This window comes from Salmo salar, chromosome 12 (assembly GCF_965601325.2).
Source record: "Salmo salar chromosome 12, fSalSal1, whole genome shotgun sequence".
Lineage (NCBI taxonomy): Eukaryota > Metazoa > Chordata > Actinopteri > Salmoniformes > Salmonidae > Salmo > Salmo salar.
In genome coordinates, this window is record NC_138302.1 from 106,766,545 (window position 1) to 106,790,297 (window position 23,753).

Genomic DNA, 23,753 nt, shown 5'->3' on the forward strand with positions numbered 1-23,753 from the left:
CCGAATAGCGGCGTTTTGTTCGTGCGTTCCAGAAACTATCCGAAATGGTAAATCAGGGTCACGCGCATGGCGCATTTCGTGACAAAAAAATTCTAAATATTCCATTACCGTACTTCGAAGCATGTCAACCGCTGTTTAAAATCAATTTTTATGCAATTTATCTCGTAAAAAAGCGATAATATTCCGACCAGGAATCTCCTTTTCGGCAAACAGAGGAAAAAACACAAAGACGGGGGCGGCCAGTGCACGCGCCTAAGCCCACAGTCCCTTGATCGGCCACTTGAGAAAGGCAATAATGTGTTTCAGCCTGGGGCTGGGATGACGACATTCAGGTTTTTCCCGGGCTCTGAGAGCCTATTGGAGCCGTGGGAAGTGTCTCGTTAGCGCAGAGATCCTTTGTAATAGATAGAGATGGCAAAGAAGTTCAAGAAATGGTCAGACAGGGTACTTCCTGTACAGAATCTTCTCACGTTTTGGCCTGCCAAATGAGTTCTGTTATACTCACAGACACCATTCAAACAGTTTTAGAAACTTTGGAGTGTTTTCTATCCAAAGCTAATAATTATATGCATATTCTAGTTTCTGGGCAGGACTAATAATCAGATTAAATCGGGTACGTTTTTTATCCAGCCGTGAAAATACTGCCCCCTAGCCATAACAGGTTAAGGAGCCTTTTGGACCTAGACTTGGCGCTCCGGTACCGCTTGCCGTGCGGTAGCAGAGAACATTCTATGACTTGGGTGGCTGGGGTCTCTGACAATTCTATGGGCCTTCCTCTGACACCACCTAGTATATAGGTCCTGGTTGGCTGGAAGCTTGTCCCCAGTGATGTACTGGGCCGTTCGCACTACCCTCTGTAGTGCCTTAAGGTCAGATGCCGAGCAGTTGCCATACCAGGCGGTGATGCAACCAGTCAGGATGCACTCGGTGGTGCAGCTGTAGAACGTTTTGAGGATCTGGGGACTCATGCCAAATATTTTCAGTCTCCTGAGGGGGAAAAGGTGTTGTCGTGCCCTCTTCACGACTGTCTTGGTGTGTTTGGACCAAGATAGTTCGTTGGTGACGTGGACGCCAAGGAACTTATCTCTCAACCCGCTCCACTACAGCCTGTTCGGCCCGCCTTTTCCTGTTGTCCACGATCAACTCCTTTTGTTTTGCTCACATTGAGGGAGAGGTTGTTGTCCTGGCACCACACTGCCAGTTCTCTGACCACCTCCCTATAGGCTTTTGTCATCGTTGTCTGTGATCAGGCTTACCACTGTTGTGTTGTTAGCAAACTTAATGGTGGTGTTGGAGTCGTGTTTGGCCACGCAGTCGTGGGTGAACAGGGAGTACAGGAGGGGACTAAAGTACACACCCCTGTGGGGATCAGCATGGCAGATGAGTTGTTACCTACTCTTACCACCTGGGGACGGCCCGTCAGGAAGTCCACGATCCAGTTGCAGAGGTGTTTAGTCACAGGATCCTTAGCTTAGTGATGAGCTTAGTGATGAGCTTTGAGGGCACTATGGTGTTGAATGTTGAGCTGTAGTCAATGAACAGCATTCTCACATAGGTGTTCCCTTTGTCCAGGTGGGAAAGGGCAGTGTGGATTGCAATTGAGATTGCGTCATCTGTGGATCTGTTGGGGCGGTATGTGATTTGGAGTGGGTCTAGGGTTTCTGGGATAATGGTGTTGATGTGAACCATGACCAACCTTTCAAAGCACTTCATGGCTACAGACGTGAGTGCTACGGGTCAGTAGTCATTTAGGCAGGTTACCTTAGTGTTCTTGGGCACATGGACTATGGTGGTCTGCTTGAAACATGTAGGTATTACAGACTCGGTCATGGAGAGGTTGAAATTGTCAGTGAAGACACTTGCCAGGTGGTCCGCGCATGCATTGAGTACAAGTCCTGGTAATCCAAGGATTTTGCTTTGTCATTATGGGATATTGTGTGTCGATTGGTGAAGGGGGGGGGGGGGGGGAACTATTTAACAATTTTTGAAGAAGGCTGTAACAAAATGTGGGAAAAGTAATGGGGTTTGAATACTTAACGAATGCACTGTATGTCCATGGTGTCGCATCGGGAATGGTGTCGCATCGGGAATGGTGTCGCATCGGGAATGGTGTCGCATCGGGAATGGTGTCGCATCGGGACACGTAAACCAAAATAATTCTTAGGTTTCCTTTCCTAGGATATCGGGGTTTGCCAGACAATGATGGTAAAGTGAGAGACTCTCGTCAGTCAGTGTAGCCAACCGAATCACATCGGTGAGAAAGCTGTTCATTTGGGTTAACCCTAACCCTAATTTTCATAGGATACTGGTGGACTTTTTGGTGATCATCTGCAGATAAATTCTGAAAATATTCTATGAAGACGGTGAATCATCACTGTTGGTAGTGGAGAGCCTCATTCTGGGCCAAATATGATCGTTATTGCCCTCGCAGAATCCACACATTAAAACAGAATGAAACAATTTTAGTAGGGAATTAACTGAATGTATTGAACACTTATTCATTTTCCCAAGTTTATCATAAGACATGAACCGAATGCTTCAGTGATTCGTATTTCCTGCAAATTTCTGAAGAGGCAACAAGAATGCCCCTGCGTTTACGTAGCCGTTAGCGATGATGCTAATGAAAGTAGCCTGTGTTTACTTGGCAGAATGATATCGTGATGATTTTCATCAACCCAGTAGGTGTTTGTTTGGCAAACTCTACCATCACACGTGCACTACAAAAACACAGCTAAACGGCCTCTTGCTTGGTGCTCACTTGAATTAAAGGATAACTAAAACCACAAACATTTCCAAAAGTGGTCTCCTCACGTGGTGTAAGCATTGTTGTGGACTTTAGAACGCGCGGGGAGGGGCATTTAGAACGCGCAGGGAGGGGCATTTAGAACGCGCAGGGAGGGGCATTTAGAATGCGCGGGGAGGGGCATTTAGAACGCTCAAGGAGGGGCATTTAGAACGCGCGGGGAGGGGCATTTAGAACGCGCGGGGAGGGGCATTTAGAACGCGCGGGGAGGGGCATTTAGAACGCACGGGGGAGGGGTCATTTAGAACGCGCCGGGGAGGGGCATTTAGAACGCGCCGGGGAGGGGCATTTAGAACGCGCGGGGGAGGGGCATTTAGAACGCGCGGGGGAGGGGCATTTAGAACGCGCCGGGGAGGGGCATTTAGAACGCGCGGGGGAGGGGCATTTAGAACGCGCGGGGGAGGGGCATTTAGAACGCGCGGGGGAGGGGCATTTAGAACGCGCGGGGGAGGGGCATTTAGAACGCGCGGGGAGGGGCATTTAGAACGCGCCGGGGAGGGGCATTTAGAACGCGCGGGGGAGGGGCATTTAGAACGCGCGGGGGAGGGGCATTTAGAACGCGCGGGGAGGGGCATTTAGAACGCACGGGGGAGGGGCATTTAGAACGCGCGGGGGAGGGGCATTTAGAACGCGCGGGGAGGGGCATTTAGAACGCGCCGGGGAGGGGCATTTAGAACGCGCGGGGGAGGGGCATTTAGAACGCGCGGGGGAGGGGCATTTAGAACGCGCGCGGGGAGGGGCATTTAGAACGCGCGCGGGGAGGGGCATTTAGAACGCGCGGGGGAGGGGCATTTAGAACGCGCGGGGGAGGGGCATTTAGAAGGCGCGAGGGGAGGGGCATTTAGAACGCACGGGGGAGGGGCATTTAGAACGCGCGAGGGGAGGGGCATTTAGAACGCGCGAGGGGAGGGGCATTTAGAACGCGCGGGGGAGGGGCATTTAGAACGCGCAGGGGGAGGGGCATTTAGAACGCGCGGGGGAGGGGCATTTAGAACGCGCGAGGGAGGGGCATTTAGAACGCGCGAGGGGAGGGGCATTTAGAACGCACGGGGCCGGGGACCCTGGCTGGCTACTCTATGTACTGGTCATGAATGTATTATTAATCAGTGTGTATTTGTATTAACTTGTGAAATGCACCTCGTCTCCCCAGGACGGCCTTGGCCCGGTTCAGAAATGCTCAGCTGGAGGAGGGCAAAGTCAGGGTGAGGAAGATGATGTCATCATGTCCTTTAGGGGAATGATTACACATTTTAGATTTCTTGTCCCAGAGTTCACTGAACACCATAAAGTCATGTCGTCGTGGCTCTTGTGTTGTCATCCTGACATGTTTGTTGACTGTTCCAGGAGAGGAGACCGTTCCTGGCCTCAGAATGTACTGAGCTGCCGAAAGCAGAGAAGTGGAGACGACAGATTATCAGTGAGATCTCCAAGAAAGTTGCTCAGATTCAAAACGGTGAGTTGTCCTACATGTGACATTGAACCGTTTAATAAATGTTTATGAATGAAGAGCATAACCTCATCCATGTGTTTGCCTGTTATTCTCTCTGATAGCTGGTCTGGGAGAGTTTAAGATCCGGGACCTGAACGATGAGATCAATAAGCTGCTGAGAGAGAAAGGTCACTGGGAGGTCAGGATCAAGGAGCTGGGAGGACCTGACTACGGGGTAATGGAGTTGGGAGATTTCAACCTTTATCCTATGGTGGTTATGTGCCCCCTCCATCCAGTTATGTGCCCCCTCCATCCAGTTATGTGCCCCCTCCACCTTCCATTAAAAGGATCACATACATTCTTACATCACATTTAAACCAGTCAGTCCATCATGTTACATTCACTAACAACACAGAGGACATCACTACATTCACTAACAACACAGAGGACATCACTACATTCACTAACAACACAGAGGACATCACTACATTCACTAACAACACAGAGGACATCACTACATTCACTAACAACACAGAGGACATCACTACATTCACTAACAACACAGAGGACATCACTACATTCACTAACAACACAGAGGACATCACTACATTCACTAACAACACAGAGGACATCACTACATTCACTAACAACACAGAGGACATCACTACATTCACTAACAACACAGAGGACATCACTACATTCACTAACAACACAGAGGACATCACTACATTCACTAACAACACAGAGGACATCACTACATTCACTAACAACACAGAGGACATCACTACATTCACTAACAACACAGAGGACATCACTACATTCACTAACAACACAGAGGACATCACTACATTCACTAACAACACAGAGGACATCACTACATTCACTAACAACACAGAGGACATCACTACATTCACTAACAACACAGAGGACATCACTACATTCACTAACAACACAGAGGACATCACTACATTCACTAACAACACAGAGGACATCACTACATTCACTAACAACACAGAGGACATCACTACATTCACTAACAACACAGAGGACATCACTACATTCACTAACAACACAGAGGACATTACTACATTCACTAACAACACAGAGGACATTACTACATTCACTAACAACACAGAGGACATTACTACATTCGCTAACAACACAGAGGACATTACTACATTCGCTAACAACACAGAGGACATCACTACATTCGCTAACAACACAGAGGACATCACTACATTCGCTATCAACACAGAGGACATCACTACATTCGCTAACAACACAGAGGACATCACTACATTCACTAACAACACAGAGGACATCACTACATTCACTAACAACACAGAGGACATCACTAACAACACAGAGGACATTACTACATTCGCTAACAACACAGAGGACATCACTACATTCGCTAACAACACAGAGGACATCACTACATTCGCTAACAACACAGAGGACATCACTACATTCGCTAACAACACAGAGGACATCACTACATTCGCTAACAACACAGAGGACATCACTACATTCGCTAACAACACAGAGGACATCACTACATTCGCTAACAACACAGAGGACATGACTACATTCGCTAACAACACAGAGGACATGACTACATTCACTAACAACACAGAGGACATTACTACATTCACTAACAACACAGAGGACATTACTACATTCACTAACAACACAGAGGACATCACTACATTCGCTAACAACACAGAGGACATCACTACATTCGCTAACAACTACACTATTTAGATACAGTTGAAGTCAGAAGTTTACATACACTTAGGTTGGAGTCATTCAAACTTGTTTTTCAACCACTCCACAGATTGCTTGTTAACAAACTATAGTTTTGGCAAGTCGGTTAGGACATATACTTTGTGCATGACACAAGTCATTTTTCCAACAATTGTTTAAAGACAGATTATTTCACTTATAATTCACTGTATCACAATTCCAGTGGGTCAGAAGTTTACATACACTAAGCTGACTGTGCCTTTAAACAGATTGGAAAATTCCAGAAAATTGTCATGGCTTTAGAAGCTTCTGATAGGCTAATTGACATCATTTGAGTCAATTGGAGGTATACCTGTGGATGTATTTCAAGGCCTACATTCAAACTCAGTGCCTCTTTGCTTGACATCATGGAAAAATCAAAAAAATCAGCCAAGACCTCAGAAAAAAAAATGGTAGACCTCCACAAGTCTGGTTCATCCTTGGGAGCAATTTCCAAATGCCTGAAGGTACCACGTTCATCCTGTTTGAGTTTCTGCCTATAGGAAGGGAGGAGCAAAATGGAGTTGTGGTCAGATTTGCCTGAAAGGAGGGTGGGGGAGGGCCTTGTATTCATCGCAGAAGTTAGAGCAGCAGTGATCCACGAGATCTACTGTCAATACACTGATAGAATTTAGGTATTGTTAAAATTCCCAGCTACAATAAATGTAGCCTCAGGGTGTACGGTTTCCAGTTTACATAAAGTCCAGTGAAGTTCCTTGATGGCCGTCTTGGTATCGGCTTGAGGGGGGGGGATGTACACGGCTGTGACGATAACCGAGGAGAATTCCCTTGGGAGATAATACGGTCGTCGTTTGATTGTGAGGAATTCTAGGTCAGATGAACAAAAGGACTTTAGTTCCTGTATGTTACAATTACACCATGTGACGTTAATCATGAAACATACACCCCCCCCCCCCGCCCTTCTTCCCAGAGAGATGTTTATTCCTATCGGCACGACATCGGTTTTCAGTGCAATTTTGACGGCCAACTACAAGCTGATAAAGATTGAGAGGGTTTATCTGCTGTTAGATATGAGCTCATCTCGCTCTGGATCACAGTAGTTGTTGCTGATTTGCGACTGAAGGGCGGAGAGCGTACCTTTTTTCATGGTTGTTTGGTCAATCGGACTGTAAAGTTCCCAAATGTATGAGGACTGCCGTGTTGTTGAAATATTTGTAGAAAACCAATCAGGTGTATTTTGTGGCTTTTGTGAATGCTTTCTAAAGTCACGCTGTTGCTACTGCTTGTAAACACACAGTCCAGTTCAAAGTGAATGGTGCCAGGCCATGTGGCAAATGGCTTGCTTGCATATAGGCCTACTGTAGCTCTGATTGGCTATGGCGCACTGCTCTGTGGCCTGGACAAGACACGTTTTTATTACTCTAGAATTGTCACAAATGCCTTACTCTATTATTCCAAAACCTTCTATGGAAGTATGAAAAAGGTTGGTGGTTCGAATACCCGAGCCGACAAGGTGAAATATCTGACTGCCCTTGAGCGTCTCAATCCATTGCATCTGCCGATGTCACTCTTCCGCATCGGTGGTGAAAGGTGACAGAGCTACACTGGTGTTTGTCAGACCATGAGACAACCCGAAAATCGGTCTTCTCACAAAATCGTCTGTAGCGTCCGAACGGTTTGGCTTACAAACTATTATGACCCCTCTATGGAGAAATGAGACTCTCACGAACACTATGGTGTTCTCCAACCCCCACAAGCGTCTTGGGACTCGTCTGAAGTCGGACCAGCCAATCTGCCAACTTCCAATCAGTCCAAAGTGTGTGTGTGTGTGTGTGTGTGTGTGTGTGTGTGTGTGTGTGTGTGTGTGTGTGTGTGGAGGTGTGTGTGTGTGTGTGTGTGTGTGTGTGTGGAGGTGAGCGAAAGCTTAGGAGGGACAAGCGGGAGGGGGGGGTACCTGTACCAGATAGGGGAGGGGGGGGGTACCTGTACCAGATAGGGGGGGGAGGGTACCTGTACCAGATAGGGGGGGGGGGAGGTACCTGTACCAGATAGGGGGGGGAGGGTACCTGTACCAGATAGGGGGGGGGGGGTACCTGTACCAGATAGGGGGGGGGGGGTACCTGTACCAGATAGGGGAGGGGGGGAGGGTACCTGTACCAGATAGGGGAGGGGGGGAGGGTACCTGTACCAGATAGGGGGGGGGGGAGGGTACCTGTACCAGATAGGGGGGGGGGGGGGGGTACCTGTACCAGATAGGGGGGGGGGGAGGGTACCTGTACCAGATAAGGGGGGGGAGGGTACCTGTACCAGATAGGGGGGGGGGGGAGGGTACCTGTACCAGATAGGGGGGGGGGGGGAGGGTACCTGTACCAGATAGGGGGGGGGGGGAGGGTACCTGTACCAGATAGGGGGGGGGGAGGGTACCTGTACCAGATAGGGGGGGGGGGGGGGGTACCTGTACCAGATAGGGGGGGGGGGAGGGTACCTGTACCAGATAGGGGGGGGGGGGGTACCTGTACCAGATAGGGGAGGGGGGTACCTGTACCAGATAGGGGGGGGGGGGGGGGGTACCTGTACCAGATAGCGGGGGGGGGGGGGTACCTGTACCAGATAGCGGGGGGGGGGGGGGTACCTGTACCAGATAGGGGGGAGGGGAGGGTACCTGTACCAGATAGGGGGGGGGAGGGTACCTGTACCAGATAGGGGGGGGGAGGGTACCTGTACCAGATAGGGGGGGGGAGGGTACCTGTACCAGATAGGGGGGGAGGGGTACCTGTACCAGATAGGGGGGGGGGGGGGGGAGGGTACCTGTACCAGATGGGGGGGAGACAGGCCAGGGCAGATGGTGAACAGATCGCCAGGTGTAATCCAAGCAACAGGCAACGGGAGTAGGTTTCACACCCTAGTGGGAGAAGTTTTTGTCGTGAAGCTGAGTAGGAGAAGTCGTGTTCAACCTTACCAGACCGGTGCGTGGTGGAGACATAAGTTCGAAGTGAAAAAGCTGAACGAAACACACTTGTAAAATGGCTAAATTCCAAAGCCAAATCAGAGTCAAGTCATTACCTGATCACTGATGTAATGTTAATGAGATATTAAGTGACTCTCAGTACAGTGTTAGTCTTGTCCTGAATAATCTTTGTTCTCTTGTATCTATCTTCCAGAGAGTGGGACCAAAGATGCTGGACCACGAAGGGAAGGAGGTCCCAGGAAACAGAGGATACAAGTACTTTGGAGCAGCTAAAGACCTGCCTGGAGTCAGAGAGCTGTTTGAGAAAGAACGTAGGTTTACTGGCAATTTATACTCCATGGATGATATCCAGTTTAGTTTAATACCATGTTTATACCACTGTTGAATGTGTACTGATCACCACCCCCCCCCCCCCCCCCCCCCCCCAGCCATCCCTCCCCCCAGGAAGAGCAGAGCTGAGCTGATGAAGGACATCGATGCTGAGTACTACGGATACAGAGATGAGGATGATGGGGCGCTGGTCCCTCTGGAGCAAGAGTACGAAAAAGAAGGTATTCCCCTGCTGGTTGACCCCCCCCCCCCCCCTCTGTTGTAGATTACCGTAAATTCCGGACTATAAGCCGCAACTTTTTTCCCACGCTTTGAACCTCGCGGCTTAAACAATAACGCGGCTAATATATGGATTTTTCCCGCATTGAAAAAAAAAAAAAAAACACATTCTGTGACGTGCTCAGTTTTTTGGCGGCATGAAGTTTTCATTAGACCAATGAAATTGCCGAACGGGTTAAAGTCAAGCAGTGACGAGAGCAACGATGAAAACGATCCAATATCGGATGAAGTAATTCTGAGGCTATTCAACTCCGACGCCGAAGGAGATGACTTCAGTGGTTTCAGTCTACAGGAGGAGGAAGATGGTGACCAATGACTTTCTTGGTAGGCTACTGTTTACTGCTAATTTTGTATTTTTTTGTTACAAGCCGTGTTTCGTTAAAGCCTCTAAAGTTCATTTGTTTCAATGTACCGGTAGGCACCTGCGGCTTATAGACATGTGCGGCTTATTTATGTTCAAAATAAAATAAAAAATGTAATTCAGTGGGTGCGGCTTATATTCAGGTGCGCTCAATATTCCGGGAATTACGGTAATATCCTCCCTGCTGGGTGTGTGGTACTGAGGCCATGGTGAGGAGTTGGGCAGGTCACTCAGGAGTCCTCCTGTGTCTCTGGAAAGGGAACGTGTCAGCACAAGACTTTAGTTAACGTGACTCCAGGTTGTGACATTGGGCTGTCCCTCTGCTGTCCCAGGATGTGACATTAGGCTGTCCCTCTGCTGTCCCAGGATGTGACATTAGGCTGTCCCTCTGCTGTCCCAGGATGTGACATTAGGCTGTTGGCCTCTACCCTCAGCTGGAGGAGGTTGGCCTCCTCTACCCTCAGCTGGAGGAGGTTGGCCTCCTCCTCTACCCTCAGCTGGAGGAGGTTGGCGGCCTCCTCTACCCTCAGCTGGAGGAGGTTGGCCTCCTCTACCCTCAGCTGGAGGAGGTTGGCCTCCTCTACCCTCAGCTGGAGGAGGTTGGCCTCCTCTACCCTCAGCTGGAGGAGGTTGGCCTCCTCTACCCTCAGCTGGAGGAGGTTGGCCTCCTCTACCCTCAGCTGGAGGAGGTTGGCCTCCTCTACCCTCAGCTGGAGGAGGTTGGCCTCCTCTACCCTCAGCTGGAGGAGGTTGGCCGCCTCTACCCTCAGCTGGAGGAGGTTGGCCTCCTCTACCCTCAGCTGGAGGAGGTTGGCCTCCTCTACCCTCAGCTGGAGGAGGTTGGCCTCCTCCTCTACCCTCAGCTGGAGGAGGTTGGCGGCCTCCTCTACCCTCAGCTGGAGGAGGTTGGCGGCCTCCTCTACCCTCAGCTGGAGGAGGTTGGCGGCCTCCTCTACCCTCAGCTGGAGGAGGTTGGCGGCCTCCTCTACCCTCAGCTGGAGGAGGTTGGCGGCCTCCTCTACCCTCAGCTGGAGGAGGTTGGCGGCCTCCTCTACCCTCAGCTGGAGGAGGTTGGCGGCCTCCTCTACCCTCAGCTGGAGGAGGTTGGCGGCCTCCTCTACCCTCAGCTGGAGGAGGTTGGCCTCCTCTACCCTCAGCTGGAGGAGGTTGGCCTCCTCTACCCTCAGCTGGAGGAGGTTGGCCTCCTCTACCCTCAGCTGGAGGAGGTTGGCCTCCTCTACCCTCAGCTGGAGGAGGTTGGCCTCCTCTACCCTCAGCTGGAGGAGGTTGGCCTCCTCTACCCTCAGCTGGAGGAGGTTGGCCTCCTCTACCCTCAGCTGGAGGAGGTTGGCCTCCTCTACCCTCAGCTGGAGGAGGTTGGCCGCCTCTACCCTCAGCTGGAGGAGGTTGGCGGCCTCCTCTACCCTCAGCTGGAGGAGGTTGGCGGCCTCCTCTACCCTCAGCTGGAGGAGGTTGGCGGCCTCCTCTACCCTCAGCTGGAGGAGGTTGGCGGCCTCCTCTACCCTCAGCTGGAGGAGGTTGGCGGCCTCCTCTACCCTCAGCTGGAGGAGGTTGGCGGCCTCCTCTACCCTCAGCTGGAGGAGGTTGGCGGCCTCCTCTACCCTCAGCTGGAGGAGGTTGGCGGCCTCCTCTACCCTCAGCTGGAGGAGGTTGGCGGCCTCCTCTACCCTCAGCTGGAGGAGGTTGGCGGCCTCCTCTACCCTCAGCTGGAGGAGGTTGGCGGCCTCCTCTACCCTCAGCTGGAGGAGGTTGGCGGCCTCCTCTACCCTCAGCTGGAGGAGGTTGGCGGCCTCCTCTACCCTCAGCTGGAGGAGGTTGGCGGCCTCCTCTACCCTCAGCTGGAGGAGGTTGGCGGCCTCCTCTACCCTCAGCTGGAGGAGGTTGGCGGCCTCCTCTACCCTCAGCTGGAGGAGGTTGGCGGCCTCCTCTACCCTCAGCTGGAGGAGGTTGGCGGCCTCCTCTACCCTCAGCTGGAGGAGGTTGGCGGCCTCCTCTACCCTCAGCTGGAGGAGGTTGGCGGCCTCCTCTACCCTCAGCTGGAGGAGGTTGGCGGCCTCCTCTACCCTCAGCTGGAGGAGGTTGGCGGCCTCCTCTACCCTCAGCTGGAGGAGGTTGGCGGCCTCCTCTACCCTCAGCTGGAGGAGGTTGGCGGCCTCCTCTACCCTCAGCTGGAGGAGGTTGGCGGCCTCCTCTACCCTCAGCTGGAGGAGGTTGGCGGCCTCCTCTACCCTCAGCTGGAGGAGGTTGGCGGCCTCCTCTACCCTCAGCTGGAGGAGGTTGGCGGCCTCCTCTACCCTCAGCTGGAGGAGGTTGGCGGCCTCCTCTACCCTCAGCTGGAGGAGGTTGGCGGCCTCCTCTACCCTCAGCTGGAGGAGGTTGGCGGCCTCCTCTACCCTCAGCTGGAGGAGGTTGGCCGCCTCCTCTACCCTCAGCTGGAGGAGGTTGGCCGCCTCCTCTACCCTCAGCTGGAGGAGGTTGGCCGCCTCCTCTACCCTCAGCTGGAGGAGGTTGGCCGCCTCCTCTACCCTCAGCTGGAGGAGGTTGGCCGCCTCCTCTACCCTCAGCTGGAGGAGGTTGGCCGCCTCCTCTACCCTCAGCTGGAGGAGGTTGGCGGCCTCCTCTACCCTCAGCTGGAGGAGGTTGGCGGCCTCCTCTACCCTCAGCTGGAGGAGGTTGGCGGCCTCCTCTACCCTCAGCTGGAGGAGGTTGGCCTCCTCTACCCTCAGCTGGAGGAGGTTGGCGGCCTCCTCTACCCTCAGCTGGAGGAGGTTGGCGGCCTCCTCTACCCTCAGCTGGAGGAGGTTGGCGGCCTCCTCTACCCTCAGCTGGAGGAGGTTGGCGGCCTCCTCTACCCTCAGCTGGAGGAGGTTGGCGGCCTCCTCTACCCTCAGCTGGAGGAGGTTGGCGGCCTCCTCTACCCTCAGCTGGAGGAGGTTGGCGGCCTCCTCTACCCTCAGCTGGAGGAGGTTGGCCGCCTCTACCCTCAGCTGGAGGAGGTTGGCCTCCTCTACCCTCAACTCAAATCGCTCATTCACTCTCCATGTCTCCTGCTTTCTGTTTCATCATGACATTCTGGAACAAAGCAGTATTGTTGGTGTCATGGTATCTCTCCCCTGAATTTGTGCCTTAATTCAATACTTAACCCAATACACAATACTTAACCCAATACACAATACTTAGCCCAATACTTAGAGCGTTGGACTAGTAACCGAAAGGTTGCACGATCGAATCCCCGAGCTGACAAGGTCAAAATCTGTCATTATGCCCCTGAACAAGGCAGTTAACCCACTGTTCCTAGGCTGTCAATGTAAATAAGAATTTGTTCTTAACTGACTTTCCTAGTTAAATAAAGGTAAAAAATAAATACCCAGTACTTAACCCGATACAACCCAATACACAATACTTACCCCACTTGAACCCAATACACAATACTTAGGCCAATGCAACCAAATACTTAGGCCAATACAACCAAATACTTAGGCCAATCAAATCACATTTTATTTGTCACATGCCCGGAATACAACACTTTACAGTGAAATGCTGACTTACAAGCCCTTAACCAACAATGCAGTTAAGAAAATACCGAAACAAAAAGTAAGAGAATGAGAATGACAAATAATTAAAGCGCAGCAGTAAATAATAGCGGGCTGTAAACGGGATACCGGTACAGATGGTAATATGTAGGTAGAGTTATTAAAGTGACTATGCATAGATAATAACAGAGTAGCAGCGTAGGGAGGGGGTTGGGGGCAATGCAAATAGTCTGGGTCGCCATTTCATTAGCTGTTCAGGAGTGTTATGGGGGTAGAAGCTGTTTAGAAGCCTCTTGGACCTTTACTTGGCGCTCCGGTACCGTTTGCCGTGCGGTATCAGAGAGAACAGTTTATGACTAGAGTGGCTGGAGTCTTTGACCATTTTTAGGGCCTTCCTCTGACACCGCCTGGTGTAGAGGTCCTGGATGGCAGGAAGCTTGGCCCCAGTGATGTACTGGGCTGTACGCACTACCCTCTGTAGTGCCTTGTGGTCGGAGGCTGAGCAGTTGCCATACCAGGCAGTGATAAGACCAGTCAGGATGCTCTCGATGGTGCAGCTGTAGAACCTTTTGAGGATCTGAGGACCCATGCCAAATCTTTTCAGTCTTCTGAGGGGGAATAGGTTTGTTGTGCCCTCTTCACGACTGTCTTGGTGTGCTTGGACCATGTTAGTTTGGTGATGTGGACGCCAAGGAACTTGAAGCTCTCAATCTGCTCCACTACAGCCCCGTCGATGAGAATGGGGGCGTGCTCTGTCCTCCTTTTCCTGTAGTCCACAATCATCTCCTTTGTCTTGATCACGTTGAGGGAGAGGTTGTTGTTCTGGCACCACCCGGCCAGGTCTCTGACCTCCTCCCTATAGGCTGTGTCAGTCATAGTTGTCGGTGATCAGGCCTACCACTGTTGTGTCATCTGCCAGCTTAATGATGGTGTTGGAGTCGTGCCTGTCCATGCAGTCATGAGTGAACAGGGAGTACAGGAGGGGACTGAGCACGCACCCCTGGGGAGCTCCAGTGTTGAGGATCAGCGTGGCGGATGTGTTGCTACCTACCCTTACTACCTGGGGGCGGCCCGTCAGAAAGTCCAGGATCCAGTTGCAGAGGAAGGTGTTTAGTCCCAGGATCCTTAGCTTAGTGATGAGCTTTGAGGGCACTATGGTGTTGAACGCTGAGCTGTAGTCAATGAACAGCATTCTCACATAGGTGTTCCTTTTGTCCAGGTGGGAAAGGGCAGTGTGGAGTGGCAATAGAGATTGCATCATCTGTGGATCTGTTTGGGCGGTATGCAAATTAGAGTGGGTCTAGGGTTTCTGGGATAATGGTGTTGATGTGAGCCATGACCAGCCTTTCAAAGCACTTCCTGGCTACAGACCTGAGTGCTACGGGTCAGTAGTCATTAAGGCAGGTTACCTTAGTGTTCTTGGGCACAGGGACTATGGTGGTCTGCTTGAAACATGTAGGTATTACAGACTCAGTCAGGGAGGGGTTGAAATGTGTTCAAAACAAGGTAAAACAACGCTAAAAGACAAACAAAATAGCATGGTTGGTTAAGAGCCGGTAAGACGGCAGCCTTCCCCTCCGGCACCACCTTCACTAGTCCAATACAACCCAATACTACACAGTACTACACAGTACTACACAGTACTTAACCTGATACTACACAGTACTACACAGTACTACACAGTACTACACAGTACTTAACCCAATACTACACAGTACTACACAGTACTTAACCTGATACTACACAGTACTACACAGTACTTAACCTGATACTACACAGTACTTAACCTGATACTACACAGTACTTAACCTGATACTACACAGTACTTAACCCAATACTACACAGTACTTAACCTAATACTACACAGTACTACACAGTACTTAACCTGATACTACACAGTACTTAACCTGATACTACACAGTACTTAACCCAATACTACACAGTACTTAACCCAATACTACACAGTACTACACAGTACTTAACCTGATACTACACAGTACTACACAGTACTTAACCTGATACTACACAGTACTTAACCCAATACTACACAGTACTTAACCTGATACTACACAGTACTTAACCTAATACTACACAGTACTTAACCTGATACTACACAGTACTTAACCCGATACTACACAGTACTTAACCCAATACTACACAGTACTTAACCCAATACTACACAGTACTACACAGTACTTAACCTGATACTACACAGTACTTAACCCAATACTACACAGTACTTAACCTAATACTTTACACAAAACAACCCAATATTTAACCCAATACACAATACTCAGCACAATACAACCCAAGGCACAGTACTTAGCCCGATACAACCCATTCCAGGCTGTATCACAACCGGCTGTGATTGGGAGTCCCATAGGGCGGCCCAGCGTCCTCCAGGTTTGGTGTAGGCTGTGATTGGGAGTCCCATAGGGCGGCCCAGCGTCCTCCAGGTTTGGTGTAGGCTGTGATTGGGAGTCCCATAGGGGGGCCCAGCGTCCTCCAGGTTTGGTGTAGGCTGTGATTGGGAGTCCCATAGGGCGGCCCAGCGTCCTCCAGGTTTGGTGTAGGCTGTGATTGGGAGTCCCATAGGGCGGCCCAGCGTCGTCCGGGTTTGGCCGGGGAAGGCCGTCATTGTAAATAAGAATTTGTTCTTGACTGACTTGCCTATTTAAATAAAAAATACACAATGCTTAACCCCATACAACCCAATACACAATACATAACCCAATACATAACCCAATACACTATACATAACCCAATACACAATACATAACCCAATACACTATACATAACCCAATACACTATACTTAACCCAATACACTATACTTAACCCAATACACTATACTTAACCCAATACACTATACATAACCCAATACACTATACATAACCCAATACACTATACATAACCCAATACACTATACATAACCCAATACACTATACATAACCCAATACACTATACATAACCCAATACACTATACATAACCCAATACACTATACATAACCCAATACACTATACATAACCCAATACACTATACATAACCCACTACACTTAACCCAATACTTAACCCAATACATAACCCAACACATAACCCAATACACTATACATAACCCACTACACTTAACCCAATACATAACCCACTACACTATACATAACCCAATACACTATACATAACCCACTATACATAACCCACTACACTATACTTAACCCACTACACTATACTTAACCCAATACAACCCAATACACAATACATAACCCAATACACTATACATTACACAATACATAACCCAATACACAATACATAACCCAATACACTATACATAACCCAATACACTATACATAACCCACTACACTATACATAACCCACTACACTATACATAACCCACTACACTATACATAACCCACTACACTATACTTAACCCACTACACTATACTTAACCCACTACACTATACTTAACCCACTACACTATACATAACCCACTACACTATACATAACCCAATACACTATACATAACCCACTACTTAACCCACTACACTATACATAACCCAATACAACTCTATACATAACCCACTACACTATACTTAACCCACTACACATGGTCGCCTCAAGTAACGTGTGTGTGTGTGTGTGTGTGTGTGTGTGTGTGTGTGTGTGTGTGTGTGTGTGTGTGTGTGTGTGTGTGTGTGTGTGTGTGTGTGTGTGTGTGTGTGTGTGTGTGTGTGTGTGTGTGTGTGTGTGTGTGTGTGTGTGTGTGTGTGTGTGTGTTTCAGTGATATTGAAGGCAGTGGAGAAATGGAAAGCGGAGAGAGAAGCGCGGCTTGCAGGAGGAAGAGAGGAGGTAGAGGAAGAGGAGGAACACATGTATGCTGTAAAGGAGGATGAGGTGAATATCAGTCAAAACATACTGACTCTGATTTACTGGCCATTTTAAAGTCAAAAGGTATTCCCATGATAACCTAACCTTTTGATCTGTCAGCATTCAGATGATAACCTAACCTTTTGATCTGTCAGCATTCAGATGATAACCTAACCTTTTGATCTGTCAGCATTCAGATGATAACCTAACCTTTTGATCTGTCAGCATTCAGATGATAACCTAACCTTTTGATCTGTCAGCATTCAGATGATAACCTAACCTTTTGATCTGTCAGCATTCAGATGATAACCTAACCTTTTGATCTGTCAGCATTCAGATGATAACCTAACCTTTTGATCTGTCAGCATTCAGATGATAACCTAACCTTTTGATCTGTCAGCATTCAGATGATAACCTAACCTTTTGATCTGTCAGCATTCAGATGATAACCTAACCTTTTGATCTGTCAGCATTCAGATGATAACCTAACCTTTTGATCTGTCAGCATTCAGATGATAACCTAACCTTTTGATCTGTCAGCATTCAGATGATAACCTAACCTTTTGATCTGTCAGCATTCAGATGATAACCTAACCTTTTGATCTGTCAGCATTCAGATGATAACCTAACCTTTTGATCTGTCAGCATTCAGATGATAACCTAACCTTTTGATCTGTCAGCATTCAGATGATAACCTAACCTTTTGATCTGTCAGCATTCAGATGATAACCTAACCTTTTGATCTCTCAGCATTCAGATGATAACCTAACCTTTTGATCTCTCAGCATTCAGATGATAACCTAACCTTTTGATCTGTCAGCATTCAGATGATAACCTAACCTTTTGATCTCTCAGCATTCAGATGATAACCTAACCTTTTGATCTGTCTCTCAGCATTCAGATGATAACCTAACCTTTTGATCTGTCTCTCAGCATTCAGATGATAACCTAACCTTTTGATCTGTCTCTCAGCATTCAGATGATAACCTAACCTTTTGATCTGTCAGCATTCAGATGATAACCTAACCTTTTGATCTGTCAGCATTCAGATGATAACCTAACCTTTTGATCTGTCAGCATTCAGATGATAACCTAACCTTTTGATCTGTCAGCATTCAGATGATAACCTAACCTTTTGATCTGTCAGCATTCAGATGATAACCTAACCTTTTGATCTCAGCATTCAGATGATAACCTAACCTTTTGATCTCTCAGCATTCAGATGACGAGTCTAGAGAACAGATGGAAGGAGAGGATGGAACTCTCACTTCCTTTATCGCTCACGTCCCTGTGCCGTCACAGAAAGAGGTGCCTGCATTCACACACACATCTCTAGACTGTGTAGAAAGTCATGTTCCAACGAGTCTGAGTGGGGCTCAGTACATTAATGCTAATCTATTAGTATGTACATCTCTGTTTCCAGATTGGGGATGGATAGGGCTAGTTTAGTGATGTCTTTGATCCTCTCCAGATTGGGGATGGTTAGGGCTAGTTTAGTGATGTCTTTGATCCTCTCCAGATTGGGGATGGATAGGGCTAGTTTAGTGATATGATCCTCTCCAGATTGGGGATGGATAGGGCTAGTTTAGTGATATGATCCTCTCCAGATTGGGGATGGATAGGGCTAGTTTAGTGATATGATCCTCTCCAGATTGGGGATGGGTAGGGCTAGTTTAGTGATATGATCCTCTCCAGATTGGGGATGGGTAGGGCTAGTTTAGTGATATGATCCTCTCCAGATTGGGGATGGATAGGGCTAGTTTAGTGATATGATCCTCTCCAGATTGGGGATGGATAGGGCTAGTTTAGTGATGTGATCCTCTCCAGATTGGGGATGGATAGGGCTAGTTTAGTGATATGATCCTCTCCAGATTGGGGATGGATAGGGCTAGTTTAGTGATATGATCCTCTCCAGATTGGGGATGGATAGGGCTAGTTTAGTGATATGATCCTCTCCAGATTGGGGATGGATAGGGCTAGTTTAGTGATATGATCCTCTCCAGATTGGGGATGGATAGGGCTAGTTTAGTGATGTCTTTGATCCTCTCCAGATTGGGGATGGATAGGGCTAGTTTAGTGATATGATCCTCTCCAGATTGGGGATGGATAGGGCTAGTTTAGTGATGTCTTTGATCCTCTCCAGATTGGGGATGGATAGGGCTAGTTTAGTGATATGATCCTCTCCAGATTGGGGATGGTTAGGGCTAGTTTAGTGATATGATCCTCTCCAGATTGGGGATGGATAGGGCTAGTTTAGTGATGTGATCCTCTCCAGATTGGGGATGGATAGGGCTAGTTTAGTGATATGATCCTCTCCAGATTGGGGATGGATAGGGCTAGTTTAGTGATATGATCCTCTCCAGATTGGGGTTGGATAGGGCTAGTTTAGTGATATGATCCTCTCCAGATTGGGGATGGATAGGGCTAGTTTAGTGATGTCTTTGATCCTCTCCAGATTGGGGATGGATAGGGCTAGTTTAGTGATGTCTTTGATCCTCTCCAGATTGGGGATGGATAGGGCTAGTTTAGTGATATGATCCTCTCCAGATTGGGGATGGATAGGGCTAGTTTAGTGATATGATCCTCTCCAGATTGGGGATGGATAGGGCTAGTTTAGTGATATGATCCTCTCCAGATTGGGGATGGATAGGGCTAGTTTAGTGATATGATCCTCTCCAGATTGGGGATGGATAGGGCTAGTTTAGTGATATGATCCTCTCCAGATTGGGGATGGATAGGGCTAGTTTAGTGATATGATCCTCTCCAGATTGGGGATGGATAGGGCTAGTTTAGTGATATGATCCTCTCCAGATTGGGGATGGATAGGGCTAGTTTAGTGATATGATCCTCTCCCGATTGGGGATGGATAGGGCTAGTTTAGTGATATGATCCTCTCCAGATTGGGGATGGATAGGGCTAGTTTAGTGATATGATCCTCTCCAGATTGGGGATGGATAGGGCTAGTTTAGTGATATGATCCTCTCCAGATTGGGGATGGATAGGGCTAGTTTAGTGACATGATCCTCTCCAGATTGGGGATGGATAGGGCTAGTTTAGTGATATGATCCTCTCCAGATTGGGGATGGATAGGGCTAGTTTAGTGATATGATCCTCTCCAGATTGGGGATGGATAGGGCTAGTTTAGTGATATGATCCTCTCCAGATTGGGGTTGGATAGGGCTAGTTTAGTGATGTCTTTGATCCTCTCCAGATTGGGGATGGATAGGGCTAGTTTAGTGATATGATCCTCTCCAGATTGGGGATGGTTAGGGCTAGTTTAGTGATATGATCCTCTCCAGATTGGGGATGGATAGGGCTAGTTTAGTGATGTGATCCTCTCCAGATTGGGGATGGATAGGGCTAGTTTAGTGATATGATCCTCTCCAGATTGGGGATGGATAGGGCTAGTTTAGTGATATGATCCTCTCCAGATTGGGGATGGTTAGGGCTAGTTTAGTGATATGATCCTCTCCAGATTGGGGATGGATAGGGCTAGTTTAGTGATATGATCCTCTCCAGATTGGGGATGGATAGGGCTAGTTTAGTGATATGATCCTCTCCAGATTGGGGATGGATAGGGCTAGTTTAGTGATATGATCCTCTCCAGATTGGGGATGGATAGGGCTAGTTTAGTGATATGATCCTCTCCAGATTGGGGATGGATAGGGCTAGTTTAGTGATGTCTTTGATCCTCTCCAGATTGGGGATGGATAGGGCTAGTTTAGTGATATGATCCTCTCCAGATTGGGGATGGATAGGGCTAGTTTAGTGATGTCTTTGATCCTCTCCAGATTGGGGATGGATAGGGCTAGTTTAGTGATATGATCCTCTCCAGATTGGGGATGGATAGGGCTAGTTTAGTGATATGATCCTCTCCAGATTGGGGATGGATAGGGCTAGTTTAGTGATGTCTTTGATCCTCTCCAGATTGGGGATGGTTAGGGCTAGTTTAGTGATATGATCCTCTCCAGATTGGGGATGGATAGGGCTAGTTTAGTGATATGATCCTCTCCAGATTGGGGATGGATAGGGCTAGTTTAGTGATATGATCCTCTCCAGATTGGGGATGGATAGGGCTAGTTTAGTGATATGATCCTCTCCAGATTGGGGATGGATAGGGCTAGTTTAGTGATATGATCCTCTCCAGATTGGGGATGGATAGGGCTAGTTTAGTGATATGATCCTCTCCAGATTGGGGATGGATAGGGCTAGTTTAGTGATATGATCCTCTCCAGATTGGGGATGGATAGGGCTAGTTTAGTGATATGATCCTCTCCAGATTGGGGTTGGATAGGGCTAGTTTAGTGATATGATCCTCTCCAGATTGGGGATGGATAGGGCTAGTTTAGTGATGTCTTTGATCCTCTCCAGATTGGGGATGGATAGGGCTAGTTTAGTGATATGATCCTCTCCAGATTGGGGATGGATAGGGCTAGTTTAGTGATATGATCCTCTCCAGATTGGGGATGGATAGGGCTAGTTTAGTGATGTCTTTGATCCTCTCCAGATTGGGGATGGATAGGGCTAGTTTAGTGATGTCTTTGATCCTCTCCAGATTGGGGATGGATAGGGCTAGTTTAGTGATATGATCCTCTCCAGATTGGGGATGGATAGGGCTAGTTTAGTGATATGATCCTCTCCAGATTGGGGATGGATAGGGCTAGTTTAGTGATATGATCCTCTCCAGATTGGGGATGGATAGGGCTAGTTTAGTGATGTCTTTGATCCTCTCCAGATTGGGGATGGATAGGGCTAGTTTAGTGATATGATCCTCTCCAGATTGGGGATGGATAGGGCTAGTTTAGTGATATGATCCTCTCCAGATTGGGGATGGGTAGGGCTAGTTTAGTGATATGATCCTCTCCAGATTGGGGTTGGATAGGGCTAGTTTAGTGATATGATCCTCTCCAGATTGGGGATGGATAGGGCTAGTTTAGTGATGTCTTTGATCCTCTCCAGATTGGGGATGGATAGGGCTAGTTTAGTGATATGATCCTCTCCAGATTGGGGATGGTTAGGGCTAGTTTAGTGATATGATCCTCTCCAGATTGGGGATGGATAGGGCTAGTTTAGTGATGTCTTTGATCCTCTCCAGATTGGGGATGGATAGGGCTAGTTTAGTGATATGATCCTCTCCAGATTGGGGTTGGATAGGGCTAGTTTAGTGATATGATCCTCTCCAGATTGGGGATGGATAGGGCTAGTTTAGTGATATGATCCTCTCCAGATTGGGGATGGATAGGGCTAGTTTAGTGATATGATCCTCTCCAGATTGGGGATGGATAGGGCTAGTTTAGTGAATTGATCCTCTCCAGATTGTGGATGGATAGGGCTAGTTTAGTGATATGATCCTCTCCAGATTGGGGATGGATAGGGCTAGTTTAGTTATATGATCCTCTCCAGATTGGGGATGGATAGGGCTAGTTTAGTGATGTCTTTGATCCTCTCCAGATTGGGGATGGATAGGGCTAGTTTAGTGATATGATCCTCTCCAGATTGGGGATGGATAGGGCTAGTTTAGTGATATGATCCTCTCCAGATTGGGGATGGGTAGGGCTAGTTTAGTGATATGATCCTCTCCAGATTGGGGATGGATAGGGCTAGTTTAGTGATATGATCCTCTCCAGATTGGGGATGGATAGGGCTAGTTTAGTGATATGATCCTCTCCAGATTGGGGATGGATAGGGCTAGTTTAGTGATATGATCCTCTCCAGATTGGGGATGGATAGGGCTAGTTTAGTGATATGATCCTCTCCAGATTGGGGATGGATAGGGCTAGTTTAGTGATATGATCCTCTCCAGATTGGGGATGGATAGGGCTAGTTTAGTGATATGATCCTCTCCAGATTGGGGTTGGATAGGGCTAGTTTAGTGATATGATCCTCTCCAGATTGGGGATGGATAGGGCTAGTTTAGTGATATGATCCTCTCCAGATTGGGGATGGATAGGGCTAGTTTAGTGATATGATCCTCTCCAGATTGGGGATGGATAGGGCTAGTTTAGTGATATGATCCTCTCCAGATTGGGGATGGTTAGGGCTAGTTTAGTGATATGATCATCTCCAGATTGGGGATGGATAGGGCTAGTTTAGTGATATGATCCTCTCCAGATTGGGGATGGTTAGGGCTAGTTTAGTGATATGATCATCTCCAGATTGGGGATGGATAGGGCTAGTTTAGTGATATGATCCTCTCCAGATTGGGGATGGATAGGGCTAGTTTAGTGATGTCTTTGATCCTCTCCAGATTGGGGTTGGATAGGGCTAGTTTAGTGATATGATCCTCTCCAGATTGGGGATGGATAGGGCTAGTTTAGTGATATGATCCTCTCCAGATTGGGGATGGTTAGGGCTAGTTTAGTGATATGATCCTCTCCAGATTGGGGATGGATAGGGCTAGTTTAGTGATGTGATCCTCTCCA

The 23,753-nt window shown here is 48.5% G+C and overlaps 1 protein-coding gene across 1 annotated transcript in view; it reads left to right on the forward strand.

Moving 5' to 3' along the window:
• isy1 (ISY1 spliceosome associated protein) overlaps window positions 1-23,753 on the forward strand; it is a 59,175-nt gene that overhangs the window by 12,004 nt on the left and 23,418 nt on the right. The window contains exons 3-9 of the mRNA XM_045692007.2: window positions 3,954-4,005; window positions 4,148-4,256; window positions 4,355-4,467; window positions 9,140-9,257; window positions 9,375-9,497; window positions 17,246-17,358; window positions 18,547-18,639. Of these exons, the coding sequence (XP_045547963.1) occupies window positions 3,954-4,005; window positions 4,148-4,256; window positions 4,355-4,467; window positions 9,140-9,257; window positions 9,375-9,497; window positions 17,246-17,358; window positions 18,547-18,639 (721 nt within the window). The remainder of the gene's footprint in view (window positions 1-3,953; window positions 4,006-4,147; window positions 4,257-4,354; window positions 4,468-9,139; window positions 9,258-9,374; window positions 9,498-17,245; window positions 17,359-18,546; window positions 18,640-23,753) is intronic.